Here is a 21,550-nt window from a genome sequence, read left to right as displayed (position 1 = left end):
TTACCCTTGCCCAATCATCCCTATGCATAGATGAAGAAAATAATATATTTGACCCCTACATGACCTTACGCGGGGAGGGGGAGGATTAACCGCACCCCACATATAATACCTTATTTGAATGTAGAATTTCTCGCTCTTTCTGAATCTGGGATCATAATTATAACTTCTTATTCAAACAATGACTTTGACAATTCTACGGACGAAGTTGGACCACGCGGCGCTCCACGTTGTCGTTAAAGATTTCGCAGGAAACAAGAAGAAAAATCAAGCGGAGAAAGAAGATAAGAAGAGAGCACCTCAACCTTGATTTATTTTTAATTACTAATTGTGCCGTACGCACTTATTTGTTTTCCTTACCTTAGGGTCTCTTTCTTAGATCGCGTCGAAACGCTTATTATTTCGTTTGTTAAAAGGTCGGGCCCGCTTATAAGTAGATTTCTTAGTATGGCATGGCCTTTAGTTTCTACTTTATGGACCCTACCTTTCTTTAGCAAAAAAAAAATATATATATATATATGTATACCAATATTTTGTTGTTGTTGTTCCATACAACTTAATTATAAGAAACTCCATGTTAAAGAGAGAGATAGCGAGACAAGCTCATTGATATGGGTCTACTCTTATATTTATATTTTTGATACTGAATAAAGTGCTCATTTTGCATAAAACACTGAATTTCCCTGTTTTGAGAGAGACTGAACTTCTTGCTACTCTCGGAAACGCGATTACAAATATAATAGAAAGAGTCCGAACTATTTATTTGATAAAACGAGATAGACTCAAACGTTACGGAAAGAGTGTCGCAGGACAGTATACAGGGCTATTTATTTGCTATGCACCTAGATGACATTACAATTTTAACAATATACTCAGAGCCAACAATAGCATTAGAAGCGTTACAGAAATCTATAAATAACCATCTTCAACGATGGTTTAACTTTTGGAGAATAACAGTAAATGATAGTAAATCAATACATACAACATTTACATTTCGAAAAGAAACCTGCCTACCTATTAGAGGAAAATGTACTGGCTCATAGAAGGAAAATCGGAGCTGTAAATCGTAAATAAGCTGTTACAGTTACAGTAAAGTTACAGTAAAGCTGTACTCAAACCAATCTAGACTTACGGTATTCGGCTATGAGATGCTGCTGCAAGTTCGAATATTGAAATACCGAAAAGATATCAATCGAAAGTACTACGTAGTATAGTATGGGCCTCCGGTTTATTACAAATGAAACTGTTAGAAATAATCTACAAGTTCCATAAGTCAAAGAAGAAATTACAACATTCTACTAAAAATATAATTCCAGACTTTGAAATCACCCAAATCAACTTATCAACAAGCTTCTCAAGATATCCATTATAAATACCAGACTAAAGAAACATAAAATATTAAGTATATAAACAAATAAATAAATTGATAATGTTATAAGCACCTTGTAAAACAACGACAGAATACTCAATGGAGTATTATATTAAAAATCATGAATATTCTTGCTAAATTGTAACTAAATTTACTTATTGTCTTAGTATGCGAGACAGATTGTAAATAAATATGGATATAATATAAAAAAAATTTTCATTCACTGTGTATCCGTGTTTCGTAGGAATTATATGATAAAAGTGTGCAACAACGTACGGACCAAACGACATATGTTAGTAAAGCTTCGAAGTTTTGTAGAATATCGAAAAAGTTATTTTTAACACGATATGTTTAAATAAATCTTTTACAAATTTTTATTTACTATGGAATAACTCAATCAAGTATATCTACTACAGTTCTGATGCTCCTCGTTGGATCTTCTTCATGATTAGCACCCCGATGTGCCACAGGAATTGGATTTCCATCTTCACAGCCGCAACGAACTGCGTCTAATATAACATTTGGATTTGGATGTCTTCTTTCAGGGAAATCCTATGCGTACAATTCCGCTACAGCATTGGCATTACGACCAGCCTGACAGTACGCAATCAACATCTCTGTGTACTCAGCGCTAGTTTAAGGCATACCACGATTTCTTCCACGACCACCAGCCCGACCACAAACTCGACCACCAGCGCAACCTTCACCTCGCCTACGATCATCCATATGTACGTAACGCAATAAAAATTGATTGCGAAAGGATAAAATGCGATCCACAGAAGAAAACTCGTGAAAACAATTGAAAATAGCGTCACCACATATTTGCAAAGAAACGTTGATGATAAAAGCATATCAAATTTCTAATTTAGAATAGAATTTTGTTTAAACATTGTAATTGATATTTTTTCACTTATTTATTATCTTACATCAATTAATCAATGTAAATGTGAAAATGAAATATACGTTAAGTTATTTAAACACTTCGATTGATGAATTAATATATTTTACTTATTCAGTTCCTACTATACGAGTTTGAAATACCTACTAAATCTAGATTCAAACCAATTTTATGTTTGATACATATACATCTTCATCAAGAAAACATTAAAATTATGAATCATTAATTGTAGCCATTGCCTTTAATCAATTTTAATACAAAAAAATATAGGTTGAAATATTTGCCGATACTATTTTACCTGACAAATGTTTGAAACTTAATGACTAAATTTATGCATTTGCGTCTGTCATAATTAAAAAAACGTAAATTCCTCTGCGATTGGATTATAAAACAATAGCCCAGACAGCGTGCTACATGTATAGCACAGCCACAATTAATTTTTAAAGATCCATTTTCCTTTTCAAGTATTGTATGGAATAATTAAAAATTGTTTGTACATTACTTGACATCATATATTGTTCGACTGCTTGAACCATTGGTACTCGAAATGCATCATCGATACAGGTTTATATAATAAAGTTTTTTGAAAAAAAAAACATAAATATAATCTCAATTTTTTCATACTTCTTTATGCAAATTACATATTTCCTTTTAACCTTTGGCATATAATATTGTTGAGGTGATATTTAATTTTGGAAAATACAATATTTCTACATTTATTGAATGTAATTTTTCATGCCAAATAATTTTGACTTGCAAAGCCGCGCCGTATCTCCTGCTGCTTCGGTTGCCAAGGCCGAGTGAAGGGGATAGTAGCAAACGATGAGAAAATCTGTGCTCGAAAAAAGCGATGCTCAAATTGGTCGAAATCATTAATTTTTTTAATTAATTTTCTCGGAAAATATTAAAGATAAAAATTTTTCGAAAACGGCAATCGATTCGGAAAAACCATTTTCAGAAAATATAATCCTTCTAGATCACCCTGTATATTACCTTCAATGAAGCATGTACAATAATGATGTCATTTTATTCGAATTACGTTTCTTTTGCTAATTTTTTAGCAACTGACAATTTTGAAGTTAATTGAATTTAGGAAAAATATAAAAATAATTTTACAGAAGATTTAAAAGAAAGTAAAGATAACTAATATTATATAAACGTTCAATGTATAAATTTTCTTTCGTTAATTTTTTTGTAACTGATAATTTTGTGTTTATAAAAAAAATGAGATATGTCTATCGTTCATCATGTCGTCGATTAAAAACAAAACGATAACATGACGAAACATACGGTTCTTAAAATGTTTCTAAGTTTATTGCAAATTTTCATTCAGTCTCAAAAAATACATGAAAATAGACCTATCTGTTCATAAGTTGAGATAATTTTTTTTGGGTCGGCCTGTTATCATATAATTATTGCTGATTCTATATTAAGTTCTGATGTGGTGAGGGGGTTGGTGAGCGAAGCGAACGAGGGAGAACCCACTCCCCTAGTATACGAGGTGTGTTCAAAAAATAACGAGAATTTTCGTTTTATGAAAAAAATATTTATTTATTCATCTACATTAATGTTGTCGCCTTCAAAGTAGTCCCCTTCGGATACAATACACTTATGCCAACACTTTTTCCAATCCTCGAAACACTTTTGAAACTCGATCTTTGTAATAGCTTTTAGCTCTTTCAGCGATTCGCTTTTAATGTCATCTATGCTTGTAAAACGACGGCCTTTTAATGTTCTCTTTATTTTTGGAAATAGAAAAAAGTCACATGGAGCCATATCTGGCGAATATGGAGGCTGAGGCATCGTTACAGTTTCGTTTTTGGCCAAAAATTCACGAACAAGCAATGAAGTGTGAGCAGGCGCATTATCGTGGTGCAAAAGCCATGAATCGTTTTGCCACAAATCCGGGCGTTTTTTTCGGATTGCTTCACGCAAACGACGTTGAACGTTTAGGTAGTACTGCTTATTGATTGTTTGACCTTGTGGCAAGAATTCATAATGCACTATGTCATTAAAATCGAAGAACACAGTGAGCATAACCTTCACATTCGACCGCACTTGTCGAGCCTTTTTCGGTCTTGGCGATCCAGAATGCCTCCACTGGGACGATTGAGCATTAGTTTCGACATCATATCCGTAAACCCATGTTTCGTCACCTGTTATAACACGTTTTAGTAGTTCTGCATCGTTATTGACTTCATTTAGCGACTCCTGAGCAACTTCCATTCGCCGCTGTTTTTGTTCGAAATTCAACAATTTTGGAACGAATTTTGCTGCCACACGTTTCATACCCAAAACATTCGAAAAAATTTGATGGCATGAGCCAACTGATATGCCAACATCATCAGCGACTTCTCTGATTATGATTCGGCGATCGTTCATAACCATTTCTTTCACTTTTTTCACGTTTTCATCGGTTGTTGATGTGCTTGGGCGTCCGGGTCGTTCGTCATCTACAACGTTTTCGTGGCCATCTTGGAAACGCTTATACCACTCATAAATCCTTGCTTTACTCATAGCAGACTCACTATATGCCTTTGTTAACATTTGACAAACTTTACTACACTTTATTTCATTTTTTACGCAAAATTTAATACAAATTCTTTGATCCATTTTTTTCACAAACGAAAATCGCCGAGCTCGAAAAACCCGTCTAACGTTAGCGGCTGACACTTAAAAAGTAAGCAATGAATATTGCTGAAAATTTTATCGTACTTCAGGGGCATGTGTACCAACATAATAAAAAAAAATTTTATACAAGCGGACTCTCCAAACCCGCGAAATTTAAAAATTCTCGTTACTTTTTGAACACACCTCGTATATGTATGTATGTTTGCATACGAGATGTGTTCAAAAAGTAAGGTGAATTTTTAAATTGGGCGGGCACGTAGATTCGATCATCGATTTTTTTTTATTATGTTCGTATACATGTTCATCACATATATTCACAGTTTAAGCCAGGTTGTATATTTACTTTTTTTTTGAGATAGAAACGTTAGACGTGTTCTTTGTACTCGGCGATTTTCTACTGTCGAAAACAATGGATCAAAGAGTTTGCATAAAATGTTGTATAAAAAATGGAATTAAATGCTATAAAACACTTGAAATGTTGACAGTAGCATACGGTGAATCTACTTTAAGTCAAAAAAATGTTTACAAGTGGTACAAGTTCTTTAACCTTTTAAGGACGGGGATTTTTACGTTAAAATTTGACTTTTTTTTTGCACAATATTTGTGCATAAAATGAAAGAATATGTCACGTGGAGTGCCTGACAAAATTGGTGGTCGATATATCGACCAGTCCCGTCCTTAAAAGGTTAAGATAGCCGAGAAGACACTGACGACGAACCTTGCTCTGGACGCCCCAGCACTTCAATAACTGATGAAAGTGTTGAAGAAGCGAAACAAATCGTGTTAGAAAATCGTCTAATCACTATTAGAGAAGTGGCTGAAGACGTTAGCATCTCTGTTAACTCATGCCATGCAATTTTTTTCGAAGTTTTGGGCATGAAACCTGTAGCAGCAAAATTTGTTCCGAAACTGCTTAATCCCCTTATAAAAAAGGAATGGAAGCCATGTTGTAGCCTTCTTATTCGTGATGTGATTGGCCGAGTATGACGTCAAATAAAAGTGCGTAAGTCAATGTCAGTCGTGATCTGAGTGGCCAATAATGACGTCAAAAAAGTGCATAAGTCAACGTCAGATGTCATGCTTATCACTTCCGCCTCTTTCATTTTCAAGTTGCTGGCACGAGGGAAACATTCACTGCATGTAAGTATTAGTATTTTATTTATTGATAAGGGGATATTTGTGTATAATTATCATATAAGTAAAGTAAATTTTGTATTGTCGATCATGATAAAAAATACATTAAAATTGTCTCCGAGAAAATAAAAAGAGACGCAATTCGTTAAACGATTTTTTAACCTCGCCGAACACGTGGTTGATTTACAATATACTTATAATGATTTGATTTAGATTAGTGATTTAGATACTGATTTAGTGCTTCGTCGTAATTGAATTAGAATTTGTATTATTGCACAACATTTGGCCTTACTATTGGTATATATTGGCACATATTGTTATCCTACAATACATTTAGTTTAACGCAGTTACTAATTTTTTATTGTATATATTATATAGATTACTCATTTTTTATTGTATATTTATTATATACAGATAACCTATTCATCATGACTGATTCTATCCCATTTTCTCTCAATGAAGTTTTTGATAGTTTGACTGATAAGGACAAAACTACGTGAGTATTTTTATACTACAGTTTATTATTAAATGTGCTACCTTTGTTATAAAATAGTAATTAACATAAAACTTTTAATTTTGTTTGTTTCAGTGAGATAATAGGCTATGTAAATGAATTGCATGATACTCGACAGGTGGGAAAAAAACTGGAATACAAGCTCTTCAAATTTATTTTATCAAATGGTGACAGACAAGTGGCATGTGTTATTTGGAATGATGTCATTGCAAAATATGAGTCAGAAATTAAACTAAACAGAGTAAGTAAATTGAACATTGACAGAATATATAAATTGTGACATTTGAAAGAGAATAAATATAACATATTTTATTTCTACAGATTGTGCATGTTACTGGTGGCTTGACAAAATCATCCAAGGTGTATCAATCGAAAGACAACAGTTTGATACCGTTTGAAATTACAATAATGCAAAGTACAGCAGTGGATTACTTAGGTTATTATACTCAGGACATGGTTGAACTACCACCTCCTATACCGGCAACAATTGTTAATTTTGACAATATTCTGGACCATAACAATCAATTGACATGTATCAATTGATACTCTTCATTGCGTTATGTATAATTTTAAATTTATTTATTATTATTATGCTCTTCAAGCATGTTTGAAAATTATTTTCTTATTTTGTTATGTTTTACTGTAGTGCGTGTTCCTTATGTGTGCTTATAGTGTCACATAACAATTTAATTCTTTAATTAATATACTCTGTTTATATTGCAGCTATCGATGGCTATTTAAAACAGACATTTAGAGTTATTGAGAGTCGCTATGCAAATATGAGTTATGGGAGTGCTGCCATAACTGATGGAACTCTAAAAATCAATGTTGATGTGACAAATTACACCTCCATTGAATATGAAATTGGCTCACGTGTGACAGTGACTGGTGTGTTCAACAACACAGGTATAATGAACATGAAAAATGTTTGTCTTCCTTTAATTAATTCTTTTAATGTTTTAGATGGTTTGGGTACAATCAAATGCAAAGACGTAACAGGTATTGTTTTAGATTCTGAAGCTGACAAAATGACACCAGCAGAGCTTATGCGTGGGAATAGATTCCCAAAAAGAAAATTTGCTAAATAATCAGTTGTGAAAACAAGTTTTTTTTTCTAAAATACATTTTAGTTTATTGATATTTTTTTAAATTTAATAATTAGGTTTCTTCAAATTCAAATTACAGTAATTTTAGTAAGAATAACAAATATTATTATTAGCTTAAAAAAGTATTATAAAAAATATGTTTGAAAATTATTTATTTGAGCAGATATAAATGATTAATTCTGTATTTTTAGTACAGATCATACAATTTCAAAATTTTATATCAAAGATTAAAATTTGTTATATCGACGACTAGATAAGATGTTTATATGTTATTATGAATGTATAGTTCAATTTATTAATTTATTGTTCAAACAATATTTATAACTGACAAGAGCTTCATGCCCCATAGTTTTTAATCTTCAAAATTGAAATATTGTCAATGATATGTAAATAATATTATGTAGACCGACTGATAGATGTAGTTGTATAGAATATAAAATAGTATTATTAGTTATAATGATTAACTATACTACAAAGTACTTTTACTTATCATTGAAAATGTTAATTTTGATTTAGAAATTGCATTGAAAAAGTGTAAAATTTTTAACGGAATTGAAAAACTTTAATAAAAAAACCTTTCCCTTCATCCTTTTCCATACTATATGACTAAAATAAATAAATATTTTTATAACACTCTGGTTTTAATTCAATTTAATCTAATAAATAATTTAATGAATTATTAAATAATTTTAATTCAGTTTAAAGCACAAAAATAATGGTTTTTGAATAATTTTATCTACAATCAGATTTGCGATGGTATATTTATTATATATATTAATTGTGCGCATGCCTGTTGTTGTGATCCATATGGTAACTATGTATGGTAAACGTATTATATGTATATTATCTCTCTATAGAACATTCATTGTGATGGCCGATGGCAACAGTCACGCTATTTTACAACAAAAAAGAAGTAGTGAGTTCCTTAATGTGTTTTAACTGAAAGCTATTGTTGAGCAAAAAAGTGATACGTTTGATTGCAGTACGTCGCCAACCGTAAGTATACGTCGAATACATTATATTTACCAAAAAGCACAACTTTGCAATCAAATTATAACCTATTTGGTAAATTTTAGCACCTTATTAGCACATGAATATTCAACCATATTTTCATTGAAAAACATCGAAATTATAATTTTCAACTTTATAATCAGGTTTTTAATTATTCGGGATTAAATTATTTGCATAAGTCCTCTTATTGTTAGTGAATATTAAATATCACATTTTTTATTCTTTAATATTGTTCGTGTATATAGTAACATATTTGTTTTATATGAAAAGAAATTATATATGGTATCTGCTCTTTGTAATCTGAAATATTACGTGTGTAAAATTTATATTTTATTTCTGTTATTAGGAAAGTAATATGCCAACATGAATTTTTAATACATTGCACTTTTTTTCACAAAGAATATGTGATTACGATGTATGCTATACATTTTTAAGCACTTTCTTTACACATGTAAAATCTTCTAAAAATATACCAATGTATCTTATTTTCTAATTTCTTTTTATGATTCATATTATTACATACATACGTATGTAATAAGTCATTTGATTTTTTTTCAGGTTGCTGTGGTGCCATAATTTTTTTGATTTTAAAAGAATGGTATTTTTATGAGAAATATTAAACTATAGTGGAAATTTGACTTTTACAGAAAATATTGTGATTCCGTTGTCGAATTATATCTGAAATACAGAGAATTATATCTAGAAATACAGAGAAACATGAGCAAATAAAAACGAAGGAAAAGATTTTACTTGACTTTTACTTCAAAAGTCTACAGTCACAGAAAATAAAATCTGACATTAAATCTGACTTTTTGATTATTTCAATTTTACTGACAATCAACCAAGCCTTTATTTATAATATCAATCAAAATTTTCGACTATTGAAATTTAAGTTACAGCCAAGTAAGCATTTATATATAATAAAAAAATTAAGCATATACTGACAAAAACATACAGAATAAAAAAAACAATTGCTTAATAATCAAAATTCTATGTACACCATTCTACAATCATAAAAATAAAATATAAATAACGTTTATCGTCTACACTCATTTTACATAATCCCTGTGACATTATGATATGTTAATAAGAGTTATTTTAGTTACCAATCCTTGACCTTCTGTTAATAGCCTATACATATATTCATAAACAATTTTGTATTTATTGTACAGATAAAAGTTCTGATTTAGTCATTTTGATTTTTCTAAATGGGTAAAAGAAAAATTATACGTACTCCAGAAGAGGAAAAAAATTATCAAATTCAAAAGCGGTTAAAACGTTCTGAAAATGCGAGAATTAGACGTCAAGCTATACGCGATAATGATAATATTACGAATAATGAACAAGCTGCACGTAGTAACTACTGTGTAAGTGATCAACAACTAAATGCTGTAGTAGAAAAAATTATTTAGGAAAAATGGATATATTGTGTATACATTGTAAAGCAGTACATTTTGTTTCAGAAAAGGTGGCAAATAAAGGTTTTTCTTTTAATGATTGTTGTTCTCATGGGGCTGTAGCTTTAGAAAGTATGTTAGATTTTCCTCCAGAACTGTATAGGCTATTTAATGGAAATCATCCTAAATCGAATAATTTTTTTGAAAACATTCGTTATTATAATAATTCACTTTCATTCGCCTCTTTTAATGCTAATCTGGTTAATTTTCAATCACGCCGTCCTGGACCTTATTGTTTCAAAATTCATGGACAAATTTACTATCAAATTAATACATCTCTTTATCCTTGTGAAAATGAAAATCCGGTGTATGGACAACTGTTTTTTGTTGATCAAGAAGAAGCTCTTAATGTTAGAAAAATCCAAAATCCTCATCTTGATCAAGAAACGCTTTCAATTTTAGATAAAGTAATAAGAGAGAATAATATTTTTGCACAATCTTACGAAATGATGAAACAAGAAATAAACAATCAGAGATCACTGATGAATGAGGAACATGAACCAGAATTGCAACTACTATTTTCCTTAAAACCAGGATTTGATAGACGAAGATTCAATTTACAGCGAACAAATGAAGTTGCTGCTATTTTTTCGACAACAGCTGATGGTGAAATCCCAGAGTCTTATGTAACTATTAGGAATAAAAATACAAAAGTGTTAAAATGCGTTAGTACTATGGATCCAAATGTTGAACCATGGATTTATCCATTATTTTACCTTTATGGATCACAAGGATGGCATAGAAATTTAGAACGTATCAAGATCAACGATAATGATATAAATCGTCGAGTAACACGTTTGGCTTACACTAAATTTAAAATTGCTGTAAGGCCAGATGAATTTAACGCTATTTTATTCGGTCGTCGATTATTTCAACAATGGGTTGTAGATGCTTACGTTAAAATTGAAAAAGACAGGATTCAGTAGTGCAAAGATAATCAAAAACAGATAAAAGCAGATACCTACCAAGGACTACACGATTATTTACATAAATCTGCTAATGACATTGACGGCCAAGTTGGCAAAACTGTAATTTTACCGTCGACTTTTTTAGGATCCCCTCGCCATATGCAACAAAATTATCAGGATGCAATGGCTTTAGTCAGTAAAACTGGTAAACCTGACATCTTTCTTACAATGACTTGCAATCCTAGATGGAAAGAGCTACAAGAAAATCTTTTACCGGGTCAACAAACCTGTGATAGACCTGATATTGTAGCTCGCGTATTCCATTTGAAAAAGAATTGTTTGCTTGATGTAGTCGTGAAAGGGAAGTTTTTTGGAGATGTAGCATCTTATGTTTATGTCATTGAATTTCAAAAGCGTGGTCTACAACATATGCACTTATTGCTTACTTTAAAATATGCTTATAAAATAACCACACCTGAAATTGTTAACAAATTCATATCAGCTGAACTTCCTGATAAAGAACGATCCTCTTTTATATGATATCGTTGTAAAAAATATGACTCATGGACCTTGCGGTGATTGTATGATAAACAACAAATGTTCAAACAAATTTCCAAAAAATTTTCAAAATGAAACAATTATGGATGAAAACGGATATCCTCATTACCAAAGGAAAAATGACGGCGTCACTTATGAACTACCTAACGGTCACGTCATTGATAATAATCGATGGGTTGTACCGTATTGCCGTGATATATTAAAAATGTTCAACTGTCACATAAAGGTGGAAATTGTTTCAAGTGTTCGAGCTATAAAATACTTATATAAATACATTTATAAAGGGCACGACGCAGCTACTGTAACTATTGGAAGTGAAAATGTATCTAAAACTATCAGCCATGATGAGGTTGCTAATTTTATAGAAACTCGGTATGTCGGACCCGTTGAAGCATGTTATAGAATTTTCAGTAAGCCATTACAAGATAAAAGTCACGCTGTCGAAAGATTACCAATTCATTTACCAAATCGACAGTCCGTTATAATTTCTAATGTAGACAATTTTGTAGAAAACCTAAATCAAGCAAGTAGTAAGCTACTTGATTTTTTCAAATTAAACATTGAAAATGAAAATGCGCGCAAGTATTTTTACAGCGATATTGCATCTTTTTTTACTTATAAAAAAGAAAAAATTAATGGGATCATGACATCTAAATGAGCTACACGTAAAAAACAGTTTAACTGTATTGGGCGAATGTTTTCTGTCAGTCCTACACAAATAGAGCTCTTTCACTTGCGACTGTTATTATTGCACGTAAAAGGAGCTACCAGTTTTGATTCGTTTAAAACAGTTAATGGCATAGTCCAACCTACGTTTACAGCAGCATGCTTAGAACTTGGGCTAATAGAAGATGATCAAGAATGGGCCAAAGCAATCGAAGAAGCATCAATGTGGATGATGCCACGCCGACTTAGACAACTATTTACTCGAATTTTAATACACTGCCAACCAATACATCATGAAGTATTATGGGATAAATTTAAAAACGCGTTATCTGAAGATTTTTCACGGACAAATAATTCTGCTGTGAGTCATGAAATGGCATACTCTGAAATTAATAATTTGTTAAATTGTGAAGGTAAAAGTTTGTCTGATTTCCCTTCTATGGATCAAACAGTGATTACACATTTATTACCGGAAAATGATAATGAATTATCACAAACAGAATTTGCAGACATTGGTAAAAAACAATATGAGCTATTGAATGAACAGCAAAAAGAAATTGTTGATATTGTTTTATATAAAGCTATTAATAACAATAATCATGACAATAATTGTATATATATCAATGGCCCAGGAGGGTCCGGAAAAACTTTTATTTATACAACTATTTACAATTTATTGTGTTCACAAGATATTAAAGTATCTTCAATGGCTTTTACTGGTATTGCAGCAATATTACTTCCAAAAGGAAAAACAGTGCACAAAACATTTGGTCTTCCTGTTCCAATGAATAGCGATTCATCATCAAACATTACAGCACAATCTAAGGAAGGTCGTCTACTCATGGAAACAAAAGTTTTTATTTGGAACGAAGTGCCTATGGCTCCGAGATATGCACTAGAAATAGTAAACAGAACTCTACAAAATATCATGGGCAATGACTCACCTTTTGGAGGTAAAATTATGGTTTTAGGCGGTGATTTTAGACAACTTCTTCCCATTAAACTTAATGGAACACGCACGGAAACTCTAAATCTTACTATTAAATATAGCTTATTATGGCAACATTTCCACAAATACAATCTTACCACAAATATAAGAGTCTTACCTCATGAAATTGATTTCGCTAAATTCTTATTGTTAGTTGGTGACGGAACTCTGAACGATCAAAATGACAATTTAGTTTTACCTGATCACTGTCTTTTAAAAAAAAGTGATGATATAGTTCTTAGTGTGTTTCAACGATTGATCATAGAAAAGAAATTCGATGCAATGAGTAAATGTGCTATTTTGTCCGCCCGAAACATTAACGTTGATGAATTAAATAGATTAGTTACTGATTTATTAGACGAAACTACTGAACATATTTATACCAGTATTGATAGCACCGAAAATTGTGACAATGGTGAATTTGACGAAGTACTTTTACCAGAATATCTAAACTCATTAAATCCTTCCAGTTTGCCTCCACATGAATTACGATTAAGACAAAACTGTATTGTAATGTTAATTAGGAATTTAAGTATTCATGAAGGTTTGTGTAATGGTACACGTTTGAGAGTATTAGATTTTTCTAACCATTTGTTGAAATGTGAAATTTTAACTGGAGACAAATCAAAGAATATTGTATTCTTAAATCGAATTTCATTATTTTGTACAAATGAGTATCCATTTACTTTCAAAAGACGCCAGTTTCCTATCAAATTAGCGTTTGCAATGACAATAAATAAAGCTCAAGGTCAAACGTTTGATGATATTGTTATTGATCTTCGTAGAGATGTGTTTAATCATGGTCAATTGTACGTAGCAATGTCGAGAGTGCGCTCGTGGGATACGCTAAAAATTTTTCTTGGAAATCAGCAACATAATAATAATGTTAAAAATTATGTTTTCAAAGAGCTTTATTCGTAAAAATTTTCTTCTGTCTATTAGTAAATCTTAATAATATTAGGCGCGCGAAGCGCGCTGTGTGATTCTAGTTTGAATAAAAGGACCGTCGAAGGAGCATCGCTCAAGAGCTGTTAAACGACGTCAATGTTGATCCTGATATGTTCAAAAGAGTCATAAATGGTGAAGAATCATGGGTTTATGGTTATGACGTCGAAACTAAAGCCCAATCGAACCAATGGAAGACTCCAGAAGAGCCAAGATCGAAAAAAACACGTCAAGTTCGATCAAATGTCAAGGTTTTGCTCACTGTTTTCTTTAATTATCGCGGCATAGTACATCAAGAGTTCTGACCACAAGGTCGTATGGTCAATAAAGAGTATTACCTTGAAGTAATGTCCCGTTTGCGAGAAGCAATACAAAAAAAAGTCCGGAATTGTGGGAAACCAATTCATGGATTTTGCATCACGATAATGCACCTGCTCACTCATCGTTGCTTGTGTCAAACTTTTTGGCCAAAAACAAAACCAGAATCATACCTCAGGCACCATATTTACCGGATATGGCCCCCTGCGACTTTTTCCTGTTTCCAAAACTCAAGAAACCTATGAAAGGACAGAGGTTTGGAACGATTGAGGAGATAAAGAAAAAATCGCTAGAAAAACTCAAGGCTATACTAGAAAGTGCTTACCAGAAGTGCTTTGAGGATTGGAAAAAACGTTGTCACAAGTGTATTATATCTAAGTGGAATTATTTTGAAGGGGATAATATAAATATTGATGAAAAACAAAATATTTTTTCATAAAAATAAAAATTCACCTTGCTTTTTGAACACACCTCGTATATGTATATTTCGATAATTCGACTTTTTTTTTAACAGTTCCATGGTGTTCGAACCTCAGATGCTAATGAATCTATGGAACTGCTGAGAATATGATAAGTACTAAAATTTAGATGAGTGTGGAAATGAACAAGCTGTGGCTTGCGAAGTAACAAATTTAATTCTTTTCTCATATAGTTTATTAAAAAGTATTAATTATTGTAATTAACTAGTTTACCTTCGTCAGTTTCATATTCATCTTCTTCGCGACACTCTGATAAACGTCTACCCCAAGGATATGGACTATGTGTTTGATTTCTTGACGGTAAACGATTAACATGAGATAAAAAATAATGATGAAAAAAGCAGTCAACTCCTTCCGATTCTTCGCCAGATGATTGTAACATGTCTTTCAATGCTGCTAAAGATGTAATAGTATTGTAATTAATTGCCGATATCAAGTCATCTTCAATGTCGCTATCATCAGTTGTATCATCAACTTTATTTTCTTCAATTTTGTTGACTTCGGTTTTGGTTGATTCTATTGATTTGCGAGTCTCTGTTTTCAAATATAACTCAGCTTTTTCTTCTGAACTTGTCTCTGAATCGCCATCAGAACTAGAACTTGATGAAGAAGTAGAAGAATAGTCTCTTTTTTTCTTTTCTTTTTCACTTTTGTTTGTGACTTCTTCATTTGTTTCCGCAAATTTATGTTTTCTTTCATATGTATTCTGAGAAACATTCTTGATAGAAGGTGTTTCTATTGATGGTAATGTACTTGTTGATGTACTTTGATTTTTTAGTGAGTTTTCTATTTCATATGTTGTTTGACCATCGAAAAGTATAACTTCCACGGATTGAACAGTATTGTTATCTTTACAATCAATTTCGACAGAGCTGCCTTGAGCAACAGTTTCAATATTCTCCATTGACAAATACCTGAAAATTTTACGTGTTTTTCAATGAAAATTTACATATAAATTAGAATGATCCATTAATGATATTAATTTCATATGAATTAAAAATATAATAAAAATCATCCTACAGCTTATTGAAATTAAATTAATCTACATTAAATTTTTATAAAATCTGTGTTTTTTTTGAAATTTTGAAAAAAATTGTTTCTAATTTTATGGCGCAATATCAAAAATTTGTTTGTTATAGTGTTACAGATGCAACGCCCGAGACTCCGTGCAAATATTCGCATAGATGCATTAGAAAAAGAAATTATTAGGTGAGATATTAAAACAGGCGCGGATTAGTGCGATAAAATACGGGCGTAGGACATGGGCAAGTACGCACGAACCGTGAGCGCAAGCACATGCATGATCTCTCTTAATATTTAAGAGATATCTTACTAGGGAACCACCTCACCCTCCGCAGCCGATTTTTCTGTAATTGAGATATGTTATAGTTCGTAAAAAAATAAAAGACCCGTATTTTATTTATCGGCGGAAAAAGCTATCTAAGGGATGAAACCCACACCCTATAAAACAGCCCCAAAAGCAGTTCTATAGCAATATCTTTAGTTGTAATGAATATTTTTTTATGAAACAAAAAAACACAAGATACTTATAAAAAAAGTAACAGACACACATCAATTTGGCTTCCCCTCCCCCCCACCGGGGGTTGCAACCCCTACGTTATATAGGGGAAAAACTATTTTTAAGTGTATTTTTACCTTACAAAATCAAAAAATTATGTTAAAAAAATTGAAAAAATGATATTCTAGTAGAAAATGATAAAACAAAATTGACGTGTTTCGGGGTTTTCCTATTATCTATTATTTCGAGAATGAACTACCCCTTAATGTTATTAATACAATATAAGCACTCGTTAATCGAAGATTTTGCTGATTATTTCATGATCTAAGATGCTCAAAAAAGCCAAACACATGTATACTTTTGTTCTGCCGAATAAACTATTTAGAGGCTGAAAGCTACCTCCGAAAGTTACCCCTCAACACAATTTTCAAGCGAAATTTTCATATTCTATGCACCGTTTTCGACGAAACAAACTCTAAAAAATTCTTTTAAAAAATTTCAGCTAAATACAGGGTGGCCCATTTTAAGTGATCCACTCAGATATCTAGATTGGAGTGAGTTTTATCGAAAAAAGTTTCAGACAAAAGTTACTCAACTTTGAGGGGGCCATGTTTCTATGACCTTGGATTTACCCTTGGAGGTCATGTTCAAGGTCATTTCAAGGTCAACTTTGTTTTTTTAAATAGGAACCCCCATTTTTGACCCCGGATTCGGAAAGAGCGGGAAATTTTATGTCCAAAACGGTATTTTTAAATTTTTTTTCATGGCCTTGAGAAGGTCGATTTAAGGTCAAATGCTTGAAAAACTGCATAAAAGCGTTTTTTTAATTTTTAAGATATCGAAAAATGACCTCTACAAAATTTGTTCAGAATAGAGTGGGCCACCCAATGCACCAAAAACCTTTGACCTTTAACCTCATTTTGAAGGTCATTTCAAGGTCGAAGTGTTTTTTGTAATGGAAACCCCTCTTTTTGACCCCGGATTCGCCCATAGCGCGATACTCAACACAATACCTTATCCAAACGTCGGATTTCGCGCTATGTGCGTATCCGGGGTTAAAAAGAGGGATTTCCATTACAAAAAACACTTCGACCTTGAAATGACCTTCAAAATGAGGTTAAAGGTCAAAGGTTTTTGGTGCATTGGGTGGCCCACTCTGTTCTGAACAAATTTTGTAGAGGTCATTTTTTGATATCTTAAAAATTAAAAAAACGCTTTTATGCAGTTTTTCAAGCATTTGACCTTAAATCGACCTTCTCAAGGCCATGAAAAAAAATTTAAAAATACCGTTTTGGACGTAAAATTTCCCGCTCTTTCCGAATCCGGGGTAAAAAATGGGGGTTCCTATTTAAAAAAACAAAGTTGACCTTGAAATGACCTTGAACATGACCTCCAAGGTCAAATCCAAGGTCATAGAAACATGGCCCCCTCAAAGTTGAGTAACTTTTGTCTGAAACTTTTTTCGATAAAACTCACTCCAATCTAGATATCTGAGTGGATCACTTAAAATGGGCCACCCTGTATATGGATTTCGTCTACAGGGGTAGCAACTCCCTAAGTCGCCTGAAAGAAAAACTATGTTTTCAAATATTTTCTTGAAAAATTTTTTCAGAAGAAATGAAGTTTATGAAATTCCGTTTAAAATCTAACACAAAAGTATACAGTATCCGTCACCAGGAGCTGCTACCCCTTCATTGAAGAGTGAACAGAGCATTCATTTGTTACCCTGATCCCCTACCATCCCGAACCCAATTTCATCAACCCTCAAGTTGGTTACGCTGCTACGCTGTAATCCCACACTCTTAAACCCAATTTCCGTAACCCTCGAGCTGGATTACGCTGCCACGTTCTAACCACGAACTCCTACACACGAATTTCATCAACCCTCGAGCTGCTTACCCTGCTACGATCTAACCCCGAACTCCTACACCCTAATTTCATCAACCCTCGAGCTGGTTACCCGGCAACGCTGAAACCCCATCTCTTAACCCCGATTTCCGTAACCCTCGAGCTGGATTACCCTGCCACAGTGCTGGGCATCGATGGTTTATATCGAAAAAAAGAGCTCCCTAGAGCTGACTTCAGTTTGTACACTGAAAGAGCTCTTTCCGATTCCACTCGTTCCACGGTTCCGTTCAGTTTTGAATTGAGAAAAAAAAGATTGTCATGCACTTGCATGTAAAAAGTATTAAATTACAATTATTTTCTAATTTTTTTTTGTATATCTTAATTTTTGTAATAATAATTTTATTTACTTTATTTGGATTATTGTTTATATTTTTGTTTTATAAATTACTGAATTGTGTAATGCAGAAAATTTATTACTAGTTATTATTATTGTTATTATAAAAATGTTCTAATTAAAAAAATAAAATGATACTATCAGTTATTATATTTTGTTATAGATTATCTAGAAGAAATTATGATAGGAGTAGTATAATTATAATTTATATAATAATTTATAATAAATACACATTTTTCTTACGTTATTTATTCAACATTGATCAAATTATATATATATTCTGATAACAATTCCTAAATATTCTTATAAAAAATAATAATAATATATATATATATATATATATATATAATTTATCGAATAACTTAATCTTATTGTATTTAACCGAATATCGAAAATTATGAAAAATACACATAGCTAAATTGCTTAGATGTTTAAATTTATATTTATTATTTGCTTAATTGTTTAAATATACAATATGCAAGTCGGTCCAGACGATCTCCTTGCAATGAATGCAATGAAAATACATTTTCAATTATTAGCAGATCATAAATGTTGCATAAAACTAAAGAAATAGTTGATTCAACAGGTCTCCATACTTTTTTTTGAAGAAATATTCGTTTTACAATTATCCTAGAATAAACAGCTGTTGACAGTCTAATAGTCGGCCCAGATGATCTCCGTGCAAAGAGTGCATGAAAAATACATTTGCAATTGTTAGCAGATCATAAATGTTTTATAAAACTACGGAAATAGTCCATTAAACAGTTTTCCATACCTTTTTCAGAAGAAATACTCATTTTACAATTTACGCCAGAATAAACAGCTGTTGACAGTCTAATAGTCGGCCCAGATGATCTCCGTGCAAAGAGTGCATAAAAAATAAATATGTCAATTTTAGCATATCATAAATGTTTTATGTAGCAGTAGTAAATTAATAGGAAAAACCAAATTTCAAATACTGATGAAACAACATTTTTAAGAATTTCAAAAAGCTGTTGGGTTAGAATCATGTTTCTTTTTTCCACCCTTCATTGGAAGTTTGGACGATTAAACGAAATATTACATTGCGAGCGAATTAAATTATTATTAACGTATTATAAAATAATAATATACTGCGAAAATGAGAATTTGAATGGTTGATAACTATTGGAATATATAGTTAGCAACGAATCTTGCGTTTTGTGAGTGATTTATCACAAAAGCTTTGAACTTGATACAATTATTTAAATTAAACTGTTAATAAACTGACGTATTATGATCTGCAACAACGCATATCAATGTACACAATATATAAGAGATGAATGAAACTAAACATCAAATGAAAGCACGAAAAGCTAAGCGGTAATTAACTTTATTTAAGATATTTATTATAATATCGCTAATGTAACAAATTATCAATTTTGTTACTTTACGTACGTATTGTTAACATGAATTAACGTATCACTATAAAATAATTTGACTTGAAAACTAATTTGATTGAAAACTAACATTGAACGTTGCAAACTTCATAGTCATAAACAATTGAATTTATTACAAGTTTTACAAAAAGCATTATCAGCAATAAAAATATGAATGACAGACATAATTATTTTTATAACCCCTGATTTGATAGCTAATTTGTATAACAAACTTCCTCGTTCCTCTCTTTGAAGCATCGATGTTCGATTGAATGCTACAGTGAGCAAATATAAATCAAATTCAGACGTATTAGCTGAATTCATACTTGTAGAAGCAAATCTGAGAATGAATCCGAAAGTAATTCACATTTAAAGCGTCTGATTCGCGAATGCATTATGAAAATGAAAATTGAAATAATACAAAAACGATTTATTTACCGAAGTTAGTGGTATAGATAGTTCAGTAAAAAAGTGTAAAATTCAATATTTTAGTTTTCGTTGCAAGCACAAGTTGCACTTACTCGTCAATTACTCTGTTTTCAAAGATTGAATTGAATCTAAGATGGAGTTTAGCTAAACATGAATATTAGAGTTATTTTTATTGAGACAAAGGTTACATTAGAAAATATTGCTAAGAAAATAGTATACTCAGCGTGGGTGTAATCACCGCAACTAAAGAAAGTATCAACTTCGAAAAGAAATAATTAAACTTCAAATGAAATTTCGTTTGTGAATATTACTTAAAATGACAATTTGTGACTACTTTCGTATACTTGCCGAAACATATTTAGATAATGGTTTCAGTAAATGGAAAATCAAAATTAATTTATACTTCGATTGCTGATAGCGCTACCATTTTAACACACGATATAGCTTTTATAGAACGTTTATCGGTACCTAAGCTCGAAACGAACATTCATGCCCTTGATGTGAAAGACATCGCAAATAAAAAGAAACATCGTTGAAGACAAACTATTCATGTAAAATTCGACAGTTTTCATAACCCTGATTTGACAGCTAATTTGTATAATAAACTTCCTCGTTCCTCTCTTTGAAGCGTCGATGTTCGATTGAATGCTACAGTGAGCAAAGATAAATTGAATTCAATAAGACGAGAAAAAAAGCTTACTATTAAAACACCATTTACATTATTGGCTTAATTTTTTAAAATTACTCACCACTGTTAGTTTACCTTAAAGTTGAATAAAAATATAAAAGTCTTAAAGAAGCCTTTATGAACGATAGATCGTTTGCAACCTGAAAAATGCATTGATAATATTTTAATATTTACCAATTAATTACGTATTCGTAAAACGCTTGAAAAAAAATTTATAAATGAATCTTTCTTTGACTCTGCATTAATTGTTTATATAATTATAAATATTATTAAAGAAATGTTTATTACTTACGTGT

The 21,550-nt window shown here is 31.6% G+C and overlaps 1 protein-coding gene across 1 annotated transcript in view; it reads right to left on the bottom strand.

The window, feature by feature from the left end:
* The window catches only part of LOC131666139 (5'-AMP-activated protein kinase subunit gamma-2), a 1,183,314-nt gene that overhangs the window by 1,139,884 nt on the left and 21,880 nt on the right, over window positions 1–21,550 (bottom strand). The window contains exon 2 of the mRNA XM_058938551.1: window positions 15,193–15,893. Within this exon, the coding sequence (XP_058794534.1) occupies window positions 15,193–15,883 (691 nt within the window). The 5' untranslated portion in view covers window positions 15,884–15,893. The remainder of the gene's footprint in view (window positions 1–15,192; window positions 15,894–21,550) is intronic.

This window comes from Phymastichus coffea, unplaced genomic scaffold (genome assembly GCF_024137745.1).
Source record: "Phymastichus coffea isolate CEN01 unplaced genomic scaffold, Cenicafe_Pcof_1.1 PCOF00003, whole genome shotgun sequence".
In the NCBI taxonomy this organism is placed as follows: domain Eukaryota; kingdom Metazoa; phylum Arthropoda; class Insecta; order Hymenoptera; family Eulophidae; genus Phymastichus; species Phymastichus coffea.
Note: the sequence above shows the minus strand (reverse complement) of the source record. Positions and strands in the feature narration are given on the sequence as shown.